The following is a 21,696-nucleotide window of genomic DNA, read 5'->3' as shown; positions in this document are numbered from 1 at the left end:
GGGCTTAAAGCAGATACATTAGGAAATGTTGGATTTGCATTGGCAACTTAATGCAGCTTTTTAACACTCAGACAGTGAGGTTAATATCAGTGAGACAAAATTAAACAGGATTACATTCAAGCCCCATTATCTTATTTTATCTTTTGTGCAAGTGAAGGTCAACACAAAGCCAGCACGGAAATGGCAGACTTCTCCACTAACAATGAAAACTTGTACTAAGGTAATTACCAAAAGTAAAAACAGTAAATCCTGCAGCAAATATTTATATTATTTCATTATATTAAAATATAAATCTGAACCCCACCTAATAATTGTTATATAGTTCCTTAAAAATCTTCTATCGATCTATCTTATGGAGGATGGTCCCCCATTAACAGTGTCAGATCTTTATCAACCACTTTTAAATAAGACAAATGTGCCACTGGAAAGTAAGACCATATATTATAACACGTGATGTTGGCTGGAAGAGGAATGCTGATAATTGCTATATGAGATCACAGTTATGATTTCACCATGACAAACACAACTATAAATCTACCATTTATCTCAAAGACGATGTTGAAACATGTTATATAAGGAAAGGAAAGAAGTGTTACGTAAGTGCAATGATCTAGAGACACCTACTATATTTCTTACTAACTAGCAATTTATTCCAGGGTAGGAATGACTAAGTTAATATTTGAGCCTATTGAGACCATCACTTTATCAAAGCCTTTTCTGTGTTCTGAATTTCCCTGCCGTCACATTACTTTCCTTTCAGCTCAAAGCCTCGCTTGTGTTTCTGTCTTCCACTACAGGCTGACGATGGTGTGTCTATGTTGGTTGTTAGTGGTGGTGATGGCGTACGTGTGCATTCCTGGGTTTGGATCGGTGTGCTGGAACAGCTCTATCTGCAGCGACCTGAGCAACAAGGGAAGGATACTGGTAGGTCAAACTGTCTCCTCCTTGTTGCTTTCTTTCTGTTTCCTCTATGTTACATTTCATTCATAGTAGTTTAAAGTGTTTTAAATAAGAGACTAAAGAAAGACTAAAGAAAGAAAAGACAAAAATAGCACAAAACATAACTAAAAGTAAAGTTCTCAGCAGTTTACAAAATAATCTAATTTCAAGGGGCATTAAAAGCTGCTCTGGAGTTTTTGATCAAATCACAAAATCTTCTTCAGAATCCTTTCTGCATCTTTTGAGCTCAACACTTTTGTCAACGTGGATGAGAAGTCCTTGAAGAAAAATGGAAATTTTAAACATCTACTTTCCCATTAGGACAAACTGTACACTGCTACACAGCTACTACACTGACCAAGGTCAAATAGTTTTGTTGACAAAGAGATGTTTTGTGGAGAACTAAAAATAGCCTCAAGGTTAATGAAAAAAAAGACAGAACAAGCAGTTTTCCTGTGTTTGGTTTAATACTTTTCTTTAACAAGCAGCAGTTTTGTCTCAGTGGCCTGCAGGATTGACACTGTTGCTGGTTGTAAACCATTTTAGTGATTTACAAATGAACAGCTGTTAAAACTAGAGCCCAACCGAGATTGGATTTTTGGGGCCGATACCGACATTAGGGAGTAAAAAAATTCTGATATCATATATCGGCAGACATATATATATATATATATATATATATATATATATATATATATATATATAAACACTTGTGAAAAAGATATGTAATGATAGCAGGATAATTTACAGTAACAATAAACTTTATTGTCCAAAGTGACATCAGTGAACTGAAACGGTAAACTTCACTGGGAATTAAATAAGATAACTATAAAAATGAATAACTATAAATAAAAAAACTTAAGAACAAATATGTATATCTGTAATATACATATATATATATTTAACTTGAATGAAAACAAAGGATCAAATATACATAAAATGCTGCCTATGTAACTTTACTTGACCTTAGTATTTCCACTGCATAATTGCTTCTTAATAAAAGTATTAATTTCAGCGCATATCAGAGAATATAGGAGCCGATACCGATATATTTGCGATAGGCCAATATCAGCCGACCGATAAATCGTTCGGGCTATAGTTAAAACTGGAAAGATTAGTCAATTAATCAATCAGCATAAAATTAATTAGTAATTTTTTTGATTATCAATTCATTTTCAATCACTTTTCAAGCAAAACATGATGCATCTGATTCCATGACAAGATGAAGATTTGTGATTTGGGCTTTGAGTTCAATCTTTCATGCTCTTTGTCTATTTCAGTTTTATCTTTAAGTCACTGTTGGAACTTTTTGCACAGTGATTTTCTCAGTAGATGTAGTCAGGGAGTCTATGACACCGTACTCATTTGGTGATTCAGATATGTAAATTTGATCAGAATCTTTCTTGTTTGGCATCTACGGGAATAAATCAGCATCAAAGCATCAAAGAGACAGAGCTCATTATTGTATCATCATCAGCTCAGCTTAACAGCATTTTAAGATGTTACTGGTGCCTCTGTGATTTCTTCCACACAGGAGTGTATTCAACTCTGCATGTCTCTGATCAAGACTGATTTGCCAGAGGTCAGTACATTGGCCCTGAAGATAAATGATGATGACCACTTGCTCAACATCATTCTGGGCACACTGGCTTCTTCTGAAAACAAGCTATCAGAGTCAGATCTTCAAGTCCACAGCGACCGGCGACGCTCATATTTAATGGAGCATTTCCGCTGGGGCAAACCCCCTGGAGACAAGATACTGGGGCCGAAGCTGAGGGACCACGGTGACGAGAGACGCTCCTATTCAATGGAACATTTCCGCTGGGGGAAACCCTCTGGCCGTAAACGCAGGCCCATCAAAGTCTTTGCCTCTTCTCTGGAGGGAGGGGGCTCTTCTGAGGGCAGCTTTCCCCCTCAGGCTCGCAGGCAGCTGAACAGTAATGAGGATGAAGGAAAAGGAGACCTGAATCAAGAAAGTCATCAATATCAAGAATTGCTGAGGGCGAGGGTCAGCTCCAAGTCACACGTCCTGTTGAGCCCACAGGACAGAAAAGATGGGACCTATCGGATGAGTCACTTCAGATGGGGGAACCCACCTGCCTCCAAACGTAATGGCGGCTTAATGAAGCTGTGGGAGAAGAAAAACTTAGGGGAAACTGGCTAGGCTCTTCAGGAACATCATGGTGAAGGATGTGGAGAGGATAATGGGATGAATTGGAGAAGAAGGGGAGGGGGTTGTTGAACAAATCTAATAGCCAATGCATGTTACTTGACTTGAAAGAGTTTTCTTTTATTGGTTTTGTTTTGTTTTTGTTTTTTTGTTGTTGGTTTTTTTTGTGGGAAATGTCATTACTGATTGATATGTTTTGAAAAAAGACCCAAATAGAGAAAGTGATTCCAGGGCAAGAAGGACACTATTTTAAAAACCATCGCAGTTCATTTACAAAGTGGTATGTTTTTTGTAAAGTAATGTAATATTAAAGATCATTCTGTTTGTGGCAAACAATAATGGTAATTGTCTGACTGAGTTCCAGTTTTTGTGTATGGGGTCCCACTGCCAGTCAGGTATGGACTGGAGAGTGGCACAGAGGGATTTGCAGGAGGGGGTTCCATGAGTGCCCTGCTAAGCAAGACCGAAGACCCTTCTTTAAGGGTTCGTTGTTGTTGTTGTTGTTGTTGTTGTTGTTTACGACACATGATGATGATGACAGCTGGTAAATAGCTCTCATCTGTCCTCTCTTCTTCCCATTTAACGACTATCTTGTCCAAGGGGATGGAGAAATCTCATCCTCTTCTCCTCTGCTTCAGCTTTGCGAGATCGTATGTGGCGACGTATTCTTCACTTGTCTCCTCTGGTTGAGTCTTCCTCTGCCAGCCCATCCTGGTTCTCCAGGTCCTTCATGCTATCCCACTTCACAGAGAACTGAAGGAGGAAATAAAGACTAAACTTTGAGCTGCCATCTTTATTGAGCACAACGCAAAGAATGACACAGCCACACAGACTTATATAGTCTTTACTCCAGACATGCTCCATTTTAATAACAGTCTTCTACATTGTATGTAATGTTATGGTTAATATATCCCCTCCCCAGGCTTTTGGGGACTTTTCTGTCAGTTCTTTGAAACCAGGTGATTCATCACTTCTGGTTTGTCTTTCTCCATGTCAGCAAATATCATAGAATTAATCAGCTGACAGCGAGATCTAAATCAGTTTTACTCTCTTATATAGTGTATTATTTGATATTCAAAGCTAATTAGTTATCCTGTCAATAACGTTTGGATTCCACATGCTGTTGAAGACCATGAGAGAAAAGACACTGCTAAGATAAAGTATACATGCTGAATTCAATTCTGATAAACCATCCAGTCACATGACGACACATTAGCAGGGAAAAAACTATAACACAAGCATTGATTTAAGTTGTGCATCAGAAAAAAACAACTTCCCATGCAGGGATGTAGAGAATAACAACTGGTGAGGAACTGAGGACTCAAGGTTAACAACCGCCATCCGTTTGCTGACAACTTTTTTTCCGTCCCTGCATAATGTTCCACAGCCTCCCGTATCTCAGGCTGATCACATCACAAAACAACATTCGCCTTTATAAGGATTCCACTTTCACAAATAATAAAAAAATCTGAATCAGACCAGAACTTATGGTTACAGACAAATTTATTGTACAACACAGCAACACCACTAGCATGCAAAGTCGGGTTTGACACTCATAAGGCATTTTCTCCATGTAAAAGCTGCCTTTGTCACTAGGTAATCCAGTTTTTAAAGTGCAAAGTTCACAGAATGTATAGATTTAACCTACAGCACTACATTGTAAACAGATCTATTAACCAGACATGTAATGAAAAAAGTAAGATTGGATTACCGTCCGTTAATATTACACTATGCATGACAGCAAGCAGACTGATAGATTTACAGGTCTTCACTGCGAAGTTGCAAGATGCTGAACAGACAGTTTTACAAGGTGTCACTGGAAGGTTTAGACAGCTGCACAATGCTCTTAGCTTGTTCTTCATTAACGTGGTGGAAAGGGACAAAAACTGTAAACTGTGTCTGAAGAGTTTGGTCTTGGGCAATGACAGTAAAGACACACATCTGCATGAATGTTCAAAGAGAGACATGAACGTTTACACTCACTCACACACAATCACACTTGCACTGACGAAAGGGCTAACATGAACAGACAATCTGATACACTGGCATGTCTGGACATAAATATATATACAGGCAACACTACATTGTTAAAAAAAAAGAAAAAAAAAAGCATAATAATAATAAAAGAAACGGAGCCAACTGGACTGTAACAAATGACCATCAGGAACAAACCAGACACTGTCGTCCACATTAAACGAGATGGCTGCAACACGTGCCAAGCCCAATGCAGTTAATTCACAGAAGCGCAGGAGCAGGAAGGGCGGTCCCTTCAAAACATCACGAAACTGAACCATCACAGCACCACCACAACAACAGAAGGTACAATTCAAAATTACACTAAAGGCTCTGCTACCAACAGTTGGGCCGTGTTAGCCTGGCTAGTGCCACATTATTGCCATTATACTTTGTTTTGATACCTCTGAGTGTGTGTTTGGGAACACACAAAATGGCTTTTTAACTTACTTAAATCTTGCTGCATGAAAAAGATGTACTGCTTGGAGGCTGCCATGGCAGCAGTATAGCATAAAAACAGAGAGAAAACTCAGGATGCAATGACAATACATATCAGGATGATGGTGCTCAAAACTGTCTCAAAAACTGTGGCTAGTAATGAAGTTGACAGTGACTTCTAAACCTTTTTTTTTTTTTTTAATCAGATGGGCTCATTAATACTTCACTAGTGTGATTCACTGACTTCAAGATGATGCTGATTTCTACTGTGGGCTGTTCTAATTAATAATAATAATAATGTGTTGCTGGTTAATTATTTGAGATCTTGATAAAAAGTATACTAACTAACTAAGTAGGCTTTTCCCTCATCTATGGGCACAATCATTGCAGTGGCAGTCTAAAATTAGAATTAATATACATATATATATACACACACACACACACACACACACACACACACACACACAGGAACATCCCTACTCTGTACATCGGCTTAAAGATTTATATATTTCTCTCTATATACACATTTATATGGAAAGGAGAAAAATAAAGGATCCTTAATTATTTTTCTAGGTTTTGATCTGGTAAACACTTCAGATCTTCAGAAGTTTAATGTGGTCATGACTGTGGCGCATAGTGTGTTGTTGTGTATGATTTAACTTGAGTCACCTGTAAGGCACACTCACTTTGGAGGATAGCACACAGATCAGCAGTTATCTTGCATTTAAACCACAGCTAAAAACAATAACAATAATGATAATTAGAATAAAAAGGCGCGGAAATAAATGCCCGTCATGAAAGAAAAAGCACTTTTGGCTAACACTAAAAAGGCAAAACAAAAAGCGGTAAAGCGTTAAACACTGAAGACAGATGTTTGCGAGCTGAATAACATGGGAGATGGGAAAAAAATAGCTCCGTATTTTTTAAATATCTATCCACAGTTCAGTCAAACAATATACTGCCAAGTAATTAAAATGCATCTAAGTCACATACACTCTTCCTGGCCAAAAACAAGAAAACAAATAAAATATAAAATGTCATGAGAAATGTCAATCTAATTTTGTTATCAGGGGTAGTATGGCATCCTGTAAGGGACAGAAGAATGTCAAGAATTAGCAGTGCTCAATATATTCGAGTTACATGGCATGAAACAGGTCAATTAATTCTAAAGTCAATAAAATAACTTTCAGTCTGTCACAATATTTTTCCTCTTGGCAATACTGAACTTAAAAATCCAACCAGTGGAGTCTTACAGACATTTAAGGAGAACTCAATAAGGAATAAGTTACATAAAAATTTGTTTTAGTGCTGCATTTACTGACATTAGCTAGCTTGTTTTGGCTGCAATCACAGGGCAAAAGAAATGATCATTTCTGACAGCTAAGTAAAACAAAAAGTGGCTTGTTCTGTAATTGGCTTCAAACAACTGTGGATGCTCCCCCACTTCCCCTGCGGCTGTTTGATTCCGTTGTCAAGATGCCTTTACAGTGACGATCGGTTTGCATCTCTCATCGCCTTTTGTGTTCAATAGTTCTGCAACGTCGCTATTGACATTCTGGTTTAATACACACAAAGGTCGGGAAACTTCATCTCGTAGATGGGTACAGATCGACTCTGGGTTTGGCCGTAACCTGATGAAATGGTTCCAGATGGGCTGGGTGGGGGTCTGAATGTGAAGAGGGAACAGACTGCAGTCATCATCATTATCATGAGTCAACAGCATCATCATCTTCATCATCCACTTAGTCAGTATCACTGCTATTTGATGTTATTATTGCCCTTTAAAAAAAATATTAAACAAATACAATTTTATTTAAATATCTCAAAACACTTTCTCTTACCTGATTGTAATCTCAAAGATTTGATTTAGTTTGCTCTGCAGTAGAGTGGCCTAGACAGGAGAGAATATATCATATTAGACAAAACCAAGAAGCTGAAACAAGAAAACCATTTTGAAATACAATAAGAATAGAAGAAGAATGTTTTTGATGTACCCTGGCTCCACAGTGGGCAGCTATCTCTTCAAAGGGGGCCTTCTGAAACTTCTCCACCACTTGTCTCCTTCGCTCCCTCTCCTGCTCCTCCATACCCACACTGTCCACTAGAGGGAGGCAGAAAAAATATATGAATTTCAATAAAGTATTAGGAAAGTCACTACTCCTCTTTTGAATTCATGCTTTGGCAGCTTATTCCAACTGTTTCCACTCCATTGTTAATTACAGCTCAATAGACCCTAACCATTTTCTGTAAAAAGCACAGAAGTGTCATGATGCTGTGTTGGTAGTATTTCATAAATACTTTAAAGCCAGACTGAGTGGACATACCAATGGCATTTTTCAGGGTTTCAAATGTGATCTCCTCTGCAGGTGTCCTCTGCATGACAGAAAAAGAAAAACATACTATGATGCAGTGATGAGGTAATACATACTGAGAGGTGAAAAATGTTATGCTAAAAATGAGTGCTAAACTTCTCTACAGGGACATATTTAAGTTTTAGACCATAAAATTGTTGTAAATGCTTCTGTGCCTTTACCTCCTCTTTCTCTGGACTGTTTCGGGACTCCACCTCCACCTGGACTGAGATGGTCTCACCAATGCTCTTTCTCTTGGACAGACGATCCTCATCTGAAAAAATAGAGCAGATTGTATTTTCCTTTTTTAAAACAGAAAACTTATAAGTGATGCAATAAATTACAAATTTTGATATTATTGAATAGGTAAAAATTAAGAGAACCCAAACAGAAAAAAAGAGAGACTAAAAACTTTGACGAGATACCAGATCAATATAAAAATGAGCAGGCACACAAAAGAAACTGTCGTAAAACTCAATGATCCTGGTTCACTCCTCAGAGCTAGAAAAGGGTGTGCTTCAACAAAACACTAAATTCTCACTAGTTCCAGTGGAGTAGTTCAGCCTGGCATTTCCATTCACAAATTATTAAGCACCTCGACAAAGTGGTACAAGCTGGCAGGTCAATAGACATTATCTTTTTTTATTATCATTTATTTGACAAGAGAAGCACATTAATAATTTTTAAGAAATCCTCCACTTTGCTACAGCTGACGTTATAAAACAAGGGATGTATCTTTACCTGTATACTGTGGGACATAAGGCGTAGCCAGTCTCTCTGTGTTGTAACCACTACCTCCAAGGACCTCAGTGATCTTTGACTGGAGGAACAACACGTCCCCTTCTACCTTCTCCAGTGAAGAAGGCAGCCTAGGAAGAAAGAGGGAGTGGTGAATGTTTTTTTAATTTACTAGAGAGTGGTAACTCACTGCTAGTATTGAATATTTAAATACAAAATTCAATACTGGTATGGTTTGGGAGAAAGGAGAACTGAACATGGATGGTACATACTTGGGGTGATCAATGAAGACATCCTCAGGCAAAAGGAAGGGGCTTTCTTTCTGTCTGACCTCAATTACCTTGAGGGCAGATGAGAAAGGCTTTTTGTTAACACAGATTCTTGGGATTCAGACACACAGATACACATATAAAAACAAAGAAGCCCAAGTCCAGACCTCGTGAATGTGCTGGCAGAAGGCTGGGACGGTGGTGAGCTGGCAGATGAGGTTGAGGTAGGCGGCGGCGAGGGCATGAACAGCACAGCGGTTATAAACAGGCAGAGCCTCGTCGGTGGACAGAGCCAGGTCCTGCACAGGATACAAAGAGATGCTCTTGCATTCAAATTCACTCTAAAACACCTTTTTAAAACACATTCAGATGACACACTTTGATTCCGTTTTATGTGTCTAGGACTGTATCCAATTTTCCATTCCTGTGTTTTTCAATTGGTTTTTATGTTTATTTATAGCTAGTTTTATCACCCATGTTTAAAACATGTCTTTCCATTTTTAATCAATTTTTTTTTTGAGACATTTCATGATTGTTGTTTTGAAGCACTGTTGTAAAATGCAGAATGCACTTTCACTTTGTGAACTATGTATTCAGATAAGTGCTACATAAATTAAATTATGAGTTCATTACAACACTGATCACTAAAGTACAGTATTGCTAGCAGATAACTGTGGCTGAGAGTAAACAACAGCACATGCAAAAACAAATGGATGAAAAGGATTATAATAAAATAAATCTTGATTGCACACATGTGCTTCAGTACCTGCAATGCTAGTGCCAGGCGAATGAGATCCACCACCACCTCTTCGTTTGCCAGTTCCACACTGAGAAGGCCCAACAGAGCAAAAAGGGTCTCGTAGTGTTGCCGACCGCTGCTCTGCTCCTTACAGCCCAAGTAGATGTGTCGGTACAGCTGCTGGCCGTGCTGTGAGCGGAGGACGCACACAGAGAAAGATGAGTCAACACAAATAGAGGCTGAGAGAGTCTAGACTTCAAGTACTCTAGTTTTTCAGCAAATGTAAATATTTGTTTGTTCAAAAGCATTTGGTGTGCATATGAATTTGCATAATTTGCTATGCTAAGTAGTAGTTTGCATCAGCAAGTCAAATGTTGTTTTGTGAGAAATTATCCATTTAATTATGTGCAGCAGTAGGAGAACATAATTTAAATTTGGAAAAGCAGAAAAATAATGACAGAGTAGACTGCTGGGACATGAAATTTAAAGACTTAAATATTAAGAAAGTACTGTTTCTAAATAGGTATTCATATATACCAAACCACCTGTAGATGGAGGACAGTACCTTTTTCATGAATAAGTTGTCCTGTCTGGAACACTTGTCAACTTTCAGCTTGAGCACAGAGATGTCCGAGATGATGCTGTACAGAGAACAAAGACACACAAACTGTAAGTGAAGCACAGATTAGTCCAATTAACCCAAGCTCTAGTGCAGTACAGCTGAGGCCCTACAATATACACAGACGCAAAAACACCATGTTCCTACAGAAATGCTCGCATACTTAATGTTGGAGAACTTGGGCCTGTTGTCGTGCCGGTCAATGAGACTGAGAAGGATTTGAAGCACCAGCAGTCGAACCTCTGGATCCTCGGTTAGAGAGAAGGAAAGCAGCGGTTCCAGGAACGAGCTGGGCAGTGCTGTCAGCATGTTGGTGGTCTGGAAACCTGCCGTCACCTGAGGGAATGAGAAGCACATTTTGGGTTTGCAATCTTCAAACACATCATGCAAATTCAAATTAGCTAGAGTGGGATTGTGCTTTTGACCTTCGTAGAATGCTACAAATAATTTCTTATCATATAATCATAGGGTTCGACATCTGTCAGCTAAATATTGTACCAGCCTGCTCACTTCTGACTGGCTACTTTTATAGTGAAGACCCACATAACTAATGATGAGTAGCACCATGAATGAGATGTTAATCTGTTGTAGCGATGATGTTTAATTTTGTTTTATAGGAATTAAGATTCTACATGTTAAGAAACAAGGCCCACAGCTCTGTTCAGGGTGAACTGATTCTTGGGTCTAACTCCTATTAGCCCAAGACTGGAAACCTGGACAGCTGCTTCCATAAGTACATATTTAAATTTTTTGTAAATGACACCACTAGAAAAATATCCTTGACATTCCATAGTGGATTGGAAGACAAATGTGAAGCCATGAAGAGAATGAAAAGGTGAAAGAATATCAGGAGGATGAAAAAATGTTTTAAACCTCAAGAGTACAGCCAAAGACACAATGTTTGTAGAAAATTATTTTCTCCAGAGTAAAGCTCTTGAGAATGAAGTGACACATCATTGATGGTGTCACCTCTTATGTGTCTCTCTGTTCCTGCTATTTTTGTCATCTATTCTATTTCTTTCCTCGAAGCTTCTTTCTAATTCGCTTGATGTTGCATCCAAGTAAAAATAAAGCTGGTGATCATCACCATCTGAGTTTTCATCTCCTACATCAAAACGAGGCTTTCTAAATTAACAATGATAATATGAGGATCAGGACCCACCTGGACCAAGGACTTTAGTAACATAACCTGAATCATCCTGGTACCCTCAGGCCTGGGGATGAAAGAGCAAATTCAATTAACATTTAGGTTCTCCCAAACAGCCGAAAACACATTTGTTTACAAAAGCACTATTGTCTGAAGGGCAGAATGAAGTGAATTGTTTGACATGTAAGAATAATTTACCCAGAGCCTGTGGACGGCAGAGCTAGATGAACCCCAGGGACTGGGATCTTGCCCATTATGAAGAGCATAACCTCTGACCTCTGGTATGTTGGTAGAGTGTTGGCAAATGAACCTGAAAGGGAAGGAATCAGACAAACAAATAAGCATCAGATGGATAAGAGGATTTGGAGAACAGGGAAAAAAGAAATTAATACCAGTCAGAAGAAAACACAGGCACACAGGCATCAACACAGAACATAAGTACCACAAACAATCTGATCCAGTTCAGGAGTCTGTCTTGCAAAGCCTCCCACACAAACACAACCCAATCAGACTCACCGATGGTCCTGATAACAGCCTCCTGCAGCTGCCTCTCCTCATGAGCTTTGATGATCTTGGTGCCAATGTTGGTGCTGCCGTCATAGGAACCGGTCAACTCGTAGTCCACACTCAGACGAAGCTGCCGCAGCAGGGTGTTAAAGACTTCCAGCACTGTGGGGCCTGGATACACAGACAGTGAATAATCAAAACACCAGTTCACCTCAAAATGAAAATTAATGTCTGAAACCATTTACAATACGCCAGATAGTTCCTTAGTGTATGTACGTGTGCATGTGTGTGTATATATATATATACATATATAGATATATATATAGCTCACCCACAGAGCCGCTGGCTGCGATGGCGGCTGCCTCCAGCAAAACTTCCACTATCCCTGCACGCACTGTGGCTGAGTTCTTGCTGTTAGCATCCAGGTGACCAAGAAGCTGCTGGATTACCAAGTGAGAGTGCTGGGACTGGAAAAGAGGTGGAGAAGGAATGAATGAATGAAACCACAGTGAAAAAAACACACTAAAAGTAGGAGGATGTTTGATAAACAAATGGAAATAAGCAAACATCTTTCCAAGCCATTTTTGACTGTAAATTGGAGAGAACTCTAATTTATTGCAGAACTTAAATCATGTTATAACCATTCAAAAAAAAAAAAAAAAAATGCCAGTGTGTAAATCACAGTGCCCTATATGTACAGATATGTGGACAGGCAACCCTAAAATATAATGCCTCCAGAGGTGAGGAAGAGGTCTCTAAAAATATGTAGGCCCTGTGTAAATCACAGTGCCATAAATCAAAATGTTTCAGATACTAGAAAATGTGTTTTGTGAGGTCACAGTGACCTTTGACCACCAAAGTCATATCAGTTCAGCCTTGAGTACAAGTGAATGTTTGTGCCAAATTTGAAGAACTTCCGTTAAGGCAATACTGAGCTATCGTGTTCACAAGAATGGGACGTACGGACAGACCAATGTACTGGCGTACGGATAGACAACCCGAAAACATAATGCCTCCAGCCATGTTTGTTGCCGGCGAGGAGGCATAAAAAAGAGGTGAGGATGAGATTTATGTCGGCACTGTATCACTCACCTGGATGGAGTACATGATGATTTTGAAGCAACGCACTGCAAAAGTCTTCCCTTCCCATAGAGAGTGGTTATCTAAGTGCCTGAGGGAACACAGACAGGAGGAGAGGGATGGGGAGGATACAGAAGATGTAATTATACAGCACCAGAACTGATGGAGAGCAGCAAGGGATTGAGAGCAAACTTTTAAGTCCATATATATCTTTTACATTTATATTTGTATGATGTACCAGTTTTAACAGAGAGCACAAGCGTATGTGATTAAAATGTAAGGAGGCACAAGAATTTAACTCCTTTCATAGTTGAATATGATCAGGCTGTCGTTATTAGATGCAAAAAGTGCAATAAAATGACAAAAGAAACCCAATCAACACTAACGTTCAGGATCACAATGTCCATTAAACATGATCAAGGTGATTACAAGTGAACGGTTGGTCGAACTACAGATTCCTATGCAATGTGTGTACTATTATGAGACTGAGAGGCGGGGACATAAATTACTAAAGCATGAAACGGACAGAAACGGAGACAGTGATGGATGGACAGGAGCTGGTCTCACAGCACATGACAAGTGAGATGAATTGAAGGGTAAATTGAGAGAAAACTGAAAATAGATGGATCAAGAGTGTGAGGAAAAGAAAAGAAAACTACAGTAGAAAACAGTAATTCTGAATTCTAAAGTACAAAAACCAATCAATCAATCAATCAATCAATCAATCAATCAATCAATCAATCAATCAATCAATCATTAAACACATTAAAGGCTTAAAAGGTCCATGAAATTGTATATTTCCACCTCCCATGTGCAGTTTTGAAATGTTTGTGAAATAACCTTTCAACATCCAACTTTGTATTGTTGTTGCTTTTTATGTTGTTATCCAGATTAACTGTCAGCAAAATGTACAAGTGCAATAATATGCAGTACATTTTCTGCAAGGCAGTAGATTTAGCTATATTCTTGCAGGCACATTATATGTTCAAGTGCTGGTTGGCATAATTTATCTGCTGTATTTTTCAGCAGATGTCTGAGCTCACTTAGTTTTAACTGTTAATGATACATTCACATTATAGCTAACCCACACCTTCATGGAAATATAGTATAAAGCACAAATGATAAGAAATACTAGCTGAGATGCAGGGAATGAAGCCAAGTGGGACAAAGATAGACAAATATACAACAGACAACTTAATCAACTCAGTACAAAAAGGGATAAGCATGAATGTCTCGGGCTCAGAGAGATGCAGGTACATGCAGTGAAAGGAAAATGCTGTGACAAATAAAATACTTCACTCCAGGGAGAACTGTAGAGCTGAATTGATTCTAGCAATGCAAACGTGGAGGAAGCGAGAGATGGAGAGACAGACGACTACAACAAAAAAACTCTCACAGAAGACCAGGCTCAGAGACATTTAAAGTTAAATAAAAACATAGATGACGACGTGAGGCACGATAAAGCTGTGAATAAGAAGGGAGTGGGCAATGTGTTGTCACAAAAGAATTATAACTAATGAAATTACAATCTTGCAAGGGAGAACGCACCTGCAAATCATGCACTCACATCTAGTAAGAACAACTGCGTAACCTTGCATTGACCTTGTGCCCCTTTGGGCAAATCAGAGTAAAGCTAAAAATGCCGCAGTAGTGCCCTGAGAAGCATCCTTCATTTAGATTTAGTCAGCACATCAAAAACAAACAACTGCATAAAGGAACAAATCACAAAGAGAGGACAGATCTTGTAAATAAAAGAGCTTGCAGGGTTGTCTCACATCAGCACGGGTGTGATGGCATTCTTGATATTGCCATAGGCGGCTCGCCCCAGCAGCTCCCTGAAGCAGCGCTCCGTCAGCTCCACCGGGCTTTCCTTCTCCTTCTCTGACGCCTGCAACGGAGAGGGGGAGCGGCTGGTGGGGAGCAATGCAGGTGAGAAAGCAGAATAGAAGGAGAGGAGAGGAAAGAACAGGGAGGAGGTGAGGAGAGGGAAGGAGGGAGGGGATGGCCAGTTAGACGGGGAGAGAGAGGCACAGAAAGTGAAAGAGAGAGAACAGAGAGAAGAGGCGAGAGTTTGGAATCAATTTGTTTCAATAATAAACCAACATTTACACAGAGGCTCGATTTCTTTTAGAAACACACTCTGGACTGCTGTGTCACTGCAGCCTTCACTCCTGCAGTGAAAATTAGGTGGCTGTGTGTGTGTGTGTGTGTGTGTGTGTGTATTTGTGTATTGCACATCGGTTATCACCATTTGAAAACATGTCTGTCTCTGTGTTTGTATGTGTGTGCAAGTGTATGTGGATACAGTTGGTTCAACCTTTTTTTTTTGTTCTCATACATAGTTAAAACCTCAGCCATAACTCTATCTTGGTCATGACTAGCCTCGGGTGGTTCACCAATGATGACATTATTTATTAACAACCTAACTCTTTCATCTTTCCTGCTCCTGCTGCTGTTGCTGTGGAGGAAATGTGACTTCCTGCCTCCTCTAACTTGGCTTAATTTCACAAAAAAGACCCTGAAATTTGAGGGGGTAATGGAAAACAGCAAAACCAAGAAAAAAATAACAGAATTCCTACACCAGTTTAACTTTAAGGGCACAAACTTAACTGCAGCCATTTCCTTCTAATGTAGAAAACACTAGTGAGTTCTAAGCTGTTGCTGAAAGGTTTCACATTTGTCCAGCAGTAACAAATAATGCTCACCAAGCCGCTCTCATTGACCTCTGTCCAATTGAAAAGGGCATTTCAAACACCCACAGGAGACTTCATTCTGTGCTCTCACAGCAGAGTTTTGTCTAATGGTTTGGAAACTCAGAAGGAAGCCTTTGGCATGAGGAGAAATCAGCATACCCAGCATCTAAAAGCCTACTGGTCTTACTATATCTGCTTCCATCAAACAGTTTTCAGATGCTGTTTTCGAATCTGTACAGTGTGTAAAATGCATGTTAAAAATGCAAATTCAGTTAAAATTTTCTGTTGATGCTGCAGGCAACTACACATGACATTTAAAACTATCAACCATGCAGGCACTTCTTGAAATATAACACACAAAACAGAGCTCAGAGAAAGATTTTAGGATCTCTGGAAATAAATTCTCTACAAAAATTAGTCCAAACCATCAGAAGCTAAAACTCTGCCTGAAGTTGATCTTTAAATGAACTTGTACATGTGCATGGGGATTAATGCAGAGAAAAATGCACCATCTGTGAGTTTAATGAGATTCTCTACTGACTGCTGTGGGGTTTGTGGCTGATAATGACTGGCTAAACTTAGTGTGAGGAGGAATGGAGAGTACATAGCTGGGGCAGGCCTCATAATTCACACAGAGTAAAGGGATGCTCAGAGGGAAACTGTCTCTGTTGGATTGTGTCTGTCTGTCTCTTTCTGTCCATCAGCTTTCTTTCAATAACATCTTTCATCACCGTTTTCTATTATCCACCCTCCATCCAGTCTTTCAGCCCCCCCCCCGCTCCACTAACCTCAGATCTCAGCACTGACGTCAATTTCACTATGTGGAGTACTGCCGATAAAGGGACTCTGCATCTCTCTCACTTGCATAGTCTAGCACCCAATCCTTGTGATGTTTTTATTTCTCTACCCATTGCACTATTTATGTTCATGCTTTGCCCCTTTCACACACCCCCACCCCCCTTTTTCAGATTTTCTCCCCACCTCCTGGTGTTTTTGTCTTTGGATGCTGCAGGTGGGCAAACAGATGCCCATGAGGGCAACAGAGCTGTCAGTGGGCTCACTCGGTGATGGCAAGGATGATGAATGACATGGGTGATGTCTGGCTAGACTGCCAGAACAAATATGGCCTAACGTAAGACAAACAGCACCAGTAGGCTACAGCACAATGGCTGTGGTGAGTGTAGCGGAGGCATGGCGGGTCAACACTGTATCATTTTGGGTCATCAACTTTCTCACCACATGACGGGACAGCCTAGCCTGTTTGGTGACAATCACAGACATAATAACGCAGTGGGCTATATTCATCTGCTTTGAACTGAAGCTGGTAAGAAAATGCCATTTTATATAGACACAAATTATATAAATCCTCCTTTTGTAGGGTTTTAATGTCCAGTTTATTTAAAAACCATTTTACGGAGGCGTTGATTCAATTTTACTTTAATTTTGGAGGTTGCGGTTTCTCGACCCTATTTATGAGGACATGCTAAATAACAGAAACACTTCACACACCTTCATTAATAACAGGTTATTAGACTTAATGGCAGAGCTCATTGTTTCTAAGTTTAACTAAAATTGTTCCAAAGTCTGTTAGTAGGCAAAACCCTCTGCTTCTAGTCAATTTTCTGCATAAACCACATAAACACATAAAATACAACAAAACAAAATACAATATACAAGTAATGTGCACAAAACAGAGAATGAAATGATGACCTAATAACAAGATCTCAGAAATGATTGGGAAAATTACAAGTACCAGTACACCCAAATTATCACCATATAATGGTGATTTAAGGTGAAACCGACACTATAAGATCCATTACATATTTGCCTGAGGTCTGATAAACAGCAACATATGGATGTCAGCTGTCATTTTCCTTGTGAGCACTCACCTCTCTGTACGCTCTCCACTCTGCAGGTTGAAAAGCAGAGAAGGGACGATCTTGTCCATGTGCTGAGGGTCCCAGATGTTAGCTTGTAGCTCATCATTCACAGTCTTTCTCACCACACCCTGCAGGCCTTTGATACCTGCCATGCGGATCCTGGATGCAACAATCACAGACACAGACAGCAGACATCATTTGATTGCTTCTATAAATGGATGATTATATTTAGGAAGTTATATTTTCATCTATATCTGTCAGTGTTATTTTTTTCAAGGCTATATTTAACTATTCAAAGATGTCACTCTCTATTTTTTCATATTTTCATGATAACAAGATCACTTTTAAATAATAATAAAACATAAAACGGCACGGGCAGCAGTAGTCTAAAAAAAGACTTCCTAAAGTAGTTTAAAAACAGCAGTTACTTAATCATTCTGCCTCTGGCGCAATCAAGCATCTGTCCACTCACTTGGTGCGGATATCAGGGTCCTCGTAGCTAGAGTGGCACATCTCACTGAAGCGCGACACAAAGAAGTCATAACTGCGGTGGTACGATGGTGTATCTTCTTCTATGTTGGCAAACTTCACAAACTGAGGAGGAGAAAAAGAAGGTAAATACATTTTTATGTCAAACAGAAACTCTACAACTCAAGAGATTTACAGTAGTAAGTTTGCTCCTCAATAGCCCAAGTCTATAAAGAGTTTATTTCAATTTAATTAAAAAAAACTTAAGTGAAAATACACCAAATCCACATAGTGAATATCGCCCAAACTAAAGTCAAACTGCAGCGTCATTACATCTCATTAAAAGCGAAAAGCACAGGGCAGAGGGAGGCTCTCCCACTGGGCCAGAAAATGTCAGCATTTAAACACGCTGACATTTAGCTTCACACACACTGCAATTAATAAATTATGAACTGGAATTATAATACCTGTTAACAAAAATTATATATTGAAAATTCTGTGAAGCAGATGGTAATTACAGTACAGAAATTTCCAATACAAATTCCAGATTTGAGCAAATTTAATGAAGTGAACCCATAACTGCTCCTATGATGCTGCTCAGCTAAAACAGCAAATTGCTGCTGCAGTTGATACTCAGAAGCTGCCCAGTAATATGGCAGTAATACTGGGCATCATATATCAACTATGTGTCTGCAGAACAATCTAAAACCATAGGCAATGGAGAGTGGAGATTGTAAACATTCTCTGCAGTATAAGGTTTTAGTTCACTGACATAAACTCGGAGAAAACCTGGTTGGGCATGATTCCTGTGGTGATAAACTCTCTAATCCTCTCCTTTCCCATCTCTCTGACACCGGCCTGCTTCTGATAAGCCACACAGTGCTAGCTATGAAGGAAAGATGCTATGTGCTAGTTGCCTTGTAAATAAACAGCATTTGTTTGCACTCACTACGTGTGAGGAAGCTCAGGGTTAAGTCTGCCTTGTGTGTGTGTTACAGCTGAACAATTCTAGTGAAACTAATCAATATCCTCACAATGTTCAACAACAGACACACTGAATGCAAAGCTTAAATGAGCAGATATAGCAAATACAGATAGATATAGATATATTCATCTACTATTAATTGTTGTGAACAGTGCTGTGATGCTCAGTTAATTATGCAGCACTGAGGTGTGTGTGTGTGTGTGTGTATCATGTGTATGAGTGCTTCAATGTATGGCTTTGAATTTGTCCTAAACACACCCATGAGTGTGTGCGAGAGAGACTGATAGCAGGAAGATTATGAGTGAGAGGCTGGCATGTCTCGTCAATCTGTGTAGATGACTGCAGAGCTTTACCAGGGTGGTCTGCAGCTAATCTGATTTCCTTTGTGTCCTCTGCTGACCTGGCCAACAGCGCTGATAGCTACTTCCCATATCAGAGGACACTCATCACTCCCACTCCCTCTGCCCATCACTCTCTCGCTGAGCTCTGATCTTTCTCAAATACTACCGCAGTGTTCCTCTCAAGGTTAACATCTTTTATTTTGTGCCATCACATCAGGAAAGTAAATGCACCCTGTCAACTTCTGATTAGATAATACCTCTAAATCCACTGAAATGGGTAGAATTTGTTGCGGCAGAAAAGCTTAGAAACCAAGGCACATTAAACACATTAGAGACCAACAGTTCATGGATGTGGGTATTTATCAAAATTTATATCAGCAAAACAATCTGTCTTAGCTTTTAAATGATTCTTGTTACCAAAAATGTATGACCAGAAAAGGTTTTTTGCTTATTATTATTATTATTTTGCTTCTACAGTAAATTGTAACTGTAAATCTTTTGAAAAACTACTTTAAATCAAGTCACATGGACATTAAGTTGGACAGCGTCCTGAATGCAACGACTAATGTCCAAGACTTATGAAGTTAATATATCACTTGGTTTAATGAGTTTAATTTTTAACACAAATTTACTACAGTTGTCTGTTATCACAATGGTTACATTTTGTTGTAGATACTACACTGTACTGATTTAAAAGAAAAGAAAAAATTAAAAGAAAAATTATTTGCAATTGAAAATAATTATATTTATTCTTCCACAAAGCAATATAATAATTGAACAGTAGCTAAACAAAATGATTATCATCAAGGATGAATGGAGCTACCAGTTTTATGATGTACATGATTTTCTTTGTTTGTTTGTTTGGTTTTGTATCTGCAAAACTATATATCAAGTGATGAACTCTTTAAAGTAGTAATCTAATCCTGGACACTCACCGAGTTTGTTCCTAGGATCTGTAGGCTGGGTTTATCTGACTCTAGCAGCTTCCGCACCATCTTAAGAAAGCTCTCCACAAACAGGTTGATGCTCTGACAGTGGCAGGCCATCAGCAGCTGGTCCAGGGCTTCCATGGCTATGCACACATACCTGAAGAGGAGAAGAGAGACATAGGAACATCTGAAACAGACCACTGACCCTGTGGGCAAATATAATCTGTGTCCGGATATCTTATATGGACAATAAAAGAAATGCATATTTTCAAAATAACTAACAAACAGCAACAGAGATCGAAATGTGATAAGCTCTGCCAGACAAACTCTAGAGACTCACATATTGCACAGATTTCAGGGGGACTCTGCCAAGTGTAAATGTAATCTGTGCAGGCTGTTTGCATTGGCAAGAATCATCCCAGGGCATATTAGTCATGAGTGATGGAAGTCAATTTTTGTGGCATATAGAGCAAGTGCAAACTGCACAGAAACATCACAGTCTATGAACCTGCCTCCCCACCTACCCAGCTGAACTTTGCATGATTGCTCAAAAAGACTGATTATAAAAAAGGAAAATGATCAAGAACACATATTGTACATAAGTGGTGGAAAATGTGTCCAGATTTAATGTAGAATAAATATGACGTTTCCTTTTAGATTGACCTTTTAAGGAGATTTTAAACGCATAATCTTAAACTCTTTGATGGACTGTCAGTGTAAATCTCTATGATGAAAGGCTACTACAAGCATCATTACTTCACAGCAAGACAACCTCAAATTCTTATCAGAATTTTAATGTTTAAGCTTTAATTCTACCAAATTTAAATCAGTTAATGCCTGGAAGTATAGATAATACAAACAATAATAAACCTATATTTGTCAGGGCAGAGATTTACCAGCTTAAATGTTTTTCTGGGAGCTATATTGAATGGCGATTGACCAGTGTTGCTCACCCGTATCTGTGTCGGGCCACATCCCTTGACAATCTCTCAGACAGGTAAGCTCCGATACGGTCGAGCTTCTCTGGAGCTGACAGGGCGTAGAATGTCAGCTTCTCCATGTTGGCTTTCACTAGCCCATCCTAGGAGGGTGAATGAAAGAAAGAAAGAAAGAAAGAAAGAAAGAAAGAAAAAAAGAAAGAAGGAAAGAAAGAAAGAAAGAAAGAAAAGAAAACCAAGACACAGAAGTTAAGAAAGTTTTAGGGTCTCACTCGCATGTAATTATTCAATACACATCTCTCAGCTAAGGCAGTTGTGTACACAGTGTAATGTGCATTCTCCTCAAAACTCAAATTGTAACAGTATAACTAGATCACTGACTTTCACCTCCTACTTTCCCCATTGACCTACTTCATTGCTCTTCAGTTTGGTCAGGGGGAGGAGAGAGCTAA

At 39.2% G+C, this 21,696-nt stretch overlaps 2 protein-coding genes across 5 annotated transcripts in view; one reads left to right on the top strand and one right to left on the bottom strand.

The window, feature by feature from the left end:
- The window catches only part of LOC111650570 (pro-opiomelanocortin-like), a 6,071-nt gene extending 2,617 nt beyond the window's left edge, over positions 1-3,454 (top strand). Inside the window, 3 exon segments of the mRNA XM_023400475.2 lie at positions 798-924; positions 2,474-3,094; positions 3,096-3,454. Of these exon segments, the coding sequence (XP_023256243.2) occupies positions 805-924; positions 2,474-3,094; positions 3,096-3,152 (798 nt within the window). The 5' untranslated portion in view covers positions 798-804 and the 3' untranslated portion in view covers positions 3,153-3,454.
- Positions 3,455-4,594: 1,140 nt separating this feature from the next.
- LOC111650569 (protein EFR3 homolog B) overlaps positions 4,595-21,696 on the bottom strand; it is a 30,699-nt gene continuing 13,597 nt past the window's right edge. For all 4 annotated transcript variants that reach the window (XM_023400473.2, XM_023400472.2, XM_023400474.2 and 1 more), the window contains 21 exons: positions 21,260-21,387; positions 20,313-20,463; positions 18,056-18,177; positions 17,593-17,742; positions 14,786-14,920; positions 13,023-13,101; positions 12,262-12,397; positions 11,940-12,101; positions 11,622-11,733; positions 11,439-11,490; positions 10,440-10,612; positions 10,223-10,298; positions 9,685-9,846; positions 9,086-9,217; positions 8,922-8,989; positions 8,653-8,780; positions 8,094-8,185; positions 7,885-7,933; positions 7,555-7,661; positions 7,402-7,451; positions 4,595-7,226 (listed from right to left, as the gene is read on the bottom strand). In XM_023400473.2, coding sequence (XP_023256241.1) covers positions 7,121-7,226; positions 7,402-7,451; positions 7,555-7,661; positions 7,885-7,933; positions 8,094-8,185; positions 8,653-8,780; positions 8,922-8,989; positions 9,086-9,217; positions 9,685-9,846; positions 10,223-10,298; positions 10,440-10,612; positions 11,439-11,490; positions 11,622-11,733; positions 11,940-12,101; positions 12,262-12,397; positions 13,023-13,101; positions 14,786-14,920; positions 17,593-17,742; positions 18,056-18,177; positions 20,313-20,463; positions 21,260-21,387 — 2,370 coding nt within the window. In that variant the 3' untranslated portion in view covers positions 4,595-7,120. The remainder of the gene's footprint in view (positions 7,227-7,401; positions 7,452-7,554; positions 7,662-7,884; positions 7,934-8,093; positions 8,186-8,652; positions 8,781-8,921; positions 8,990-9,085; positions 9,218-9,684; positions 9,847-10,222; positions 10,299-10,439; positions 10,613-11,438; positions 11,491-11,621; positions 11,734-11,939; positions 12,102-12,261; positions 12,398-13,022; positions 13,102-14,785; positions 14,921-17,592; positions 17,743-18,055; positions 18,178-20,312; positions 20,464-21,259; positions 21,388-21,696) is intronic.

The sequence above is a fragment of the Seriola lalandi genome, unplaced genomic scaffold (genome assembly GCF_002814215.2).
Source record: "Seriola lalandi dorsalis isolate HSWRI2012SDOR001 ecotype SW California unplaced genomic scaffold, Sedor1 jcf7180002052504, whole genome shotgun sequence".
In the NCBI taxonomy this organism is placed as follows: domain Eukaryota; kingdom Metazoa; phylum Chordata; class Actinopteri; order Carangiformes; family Carangidae; genus Seriola; species Seriola lalandi.
Note: the sequence above shows the minus strand (reverse complement) of the source record. Positions and strands in the feature narration are given on the sequence as shown.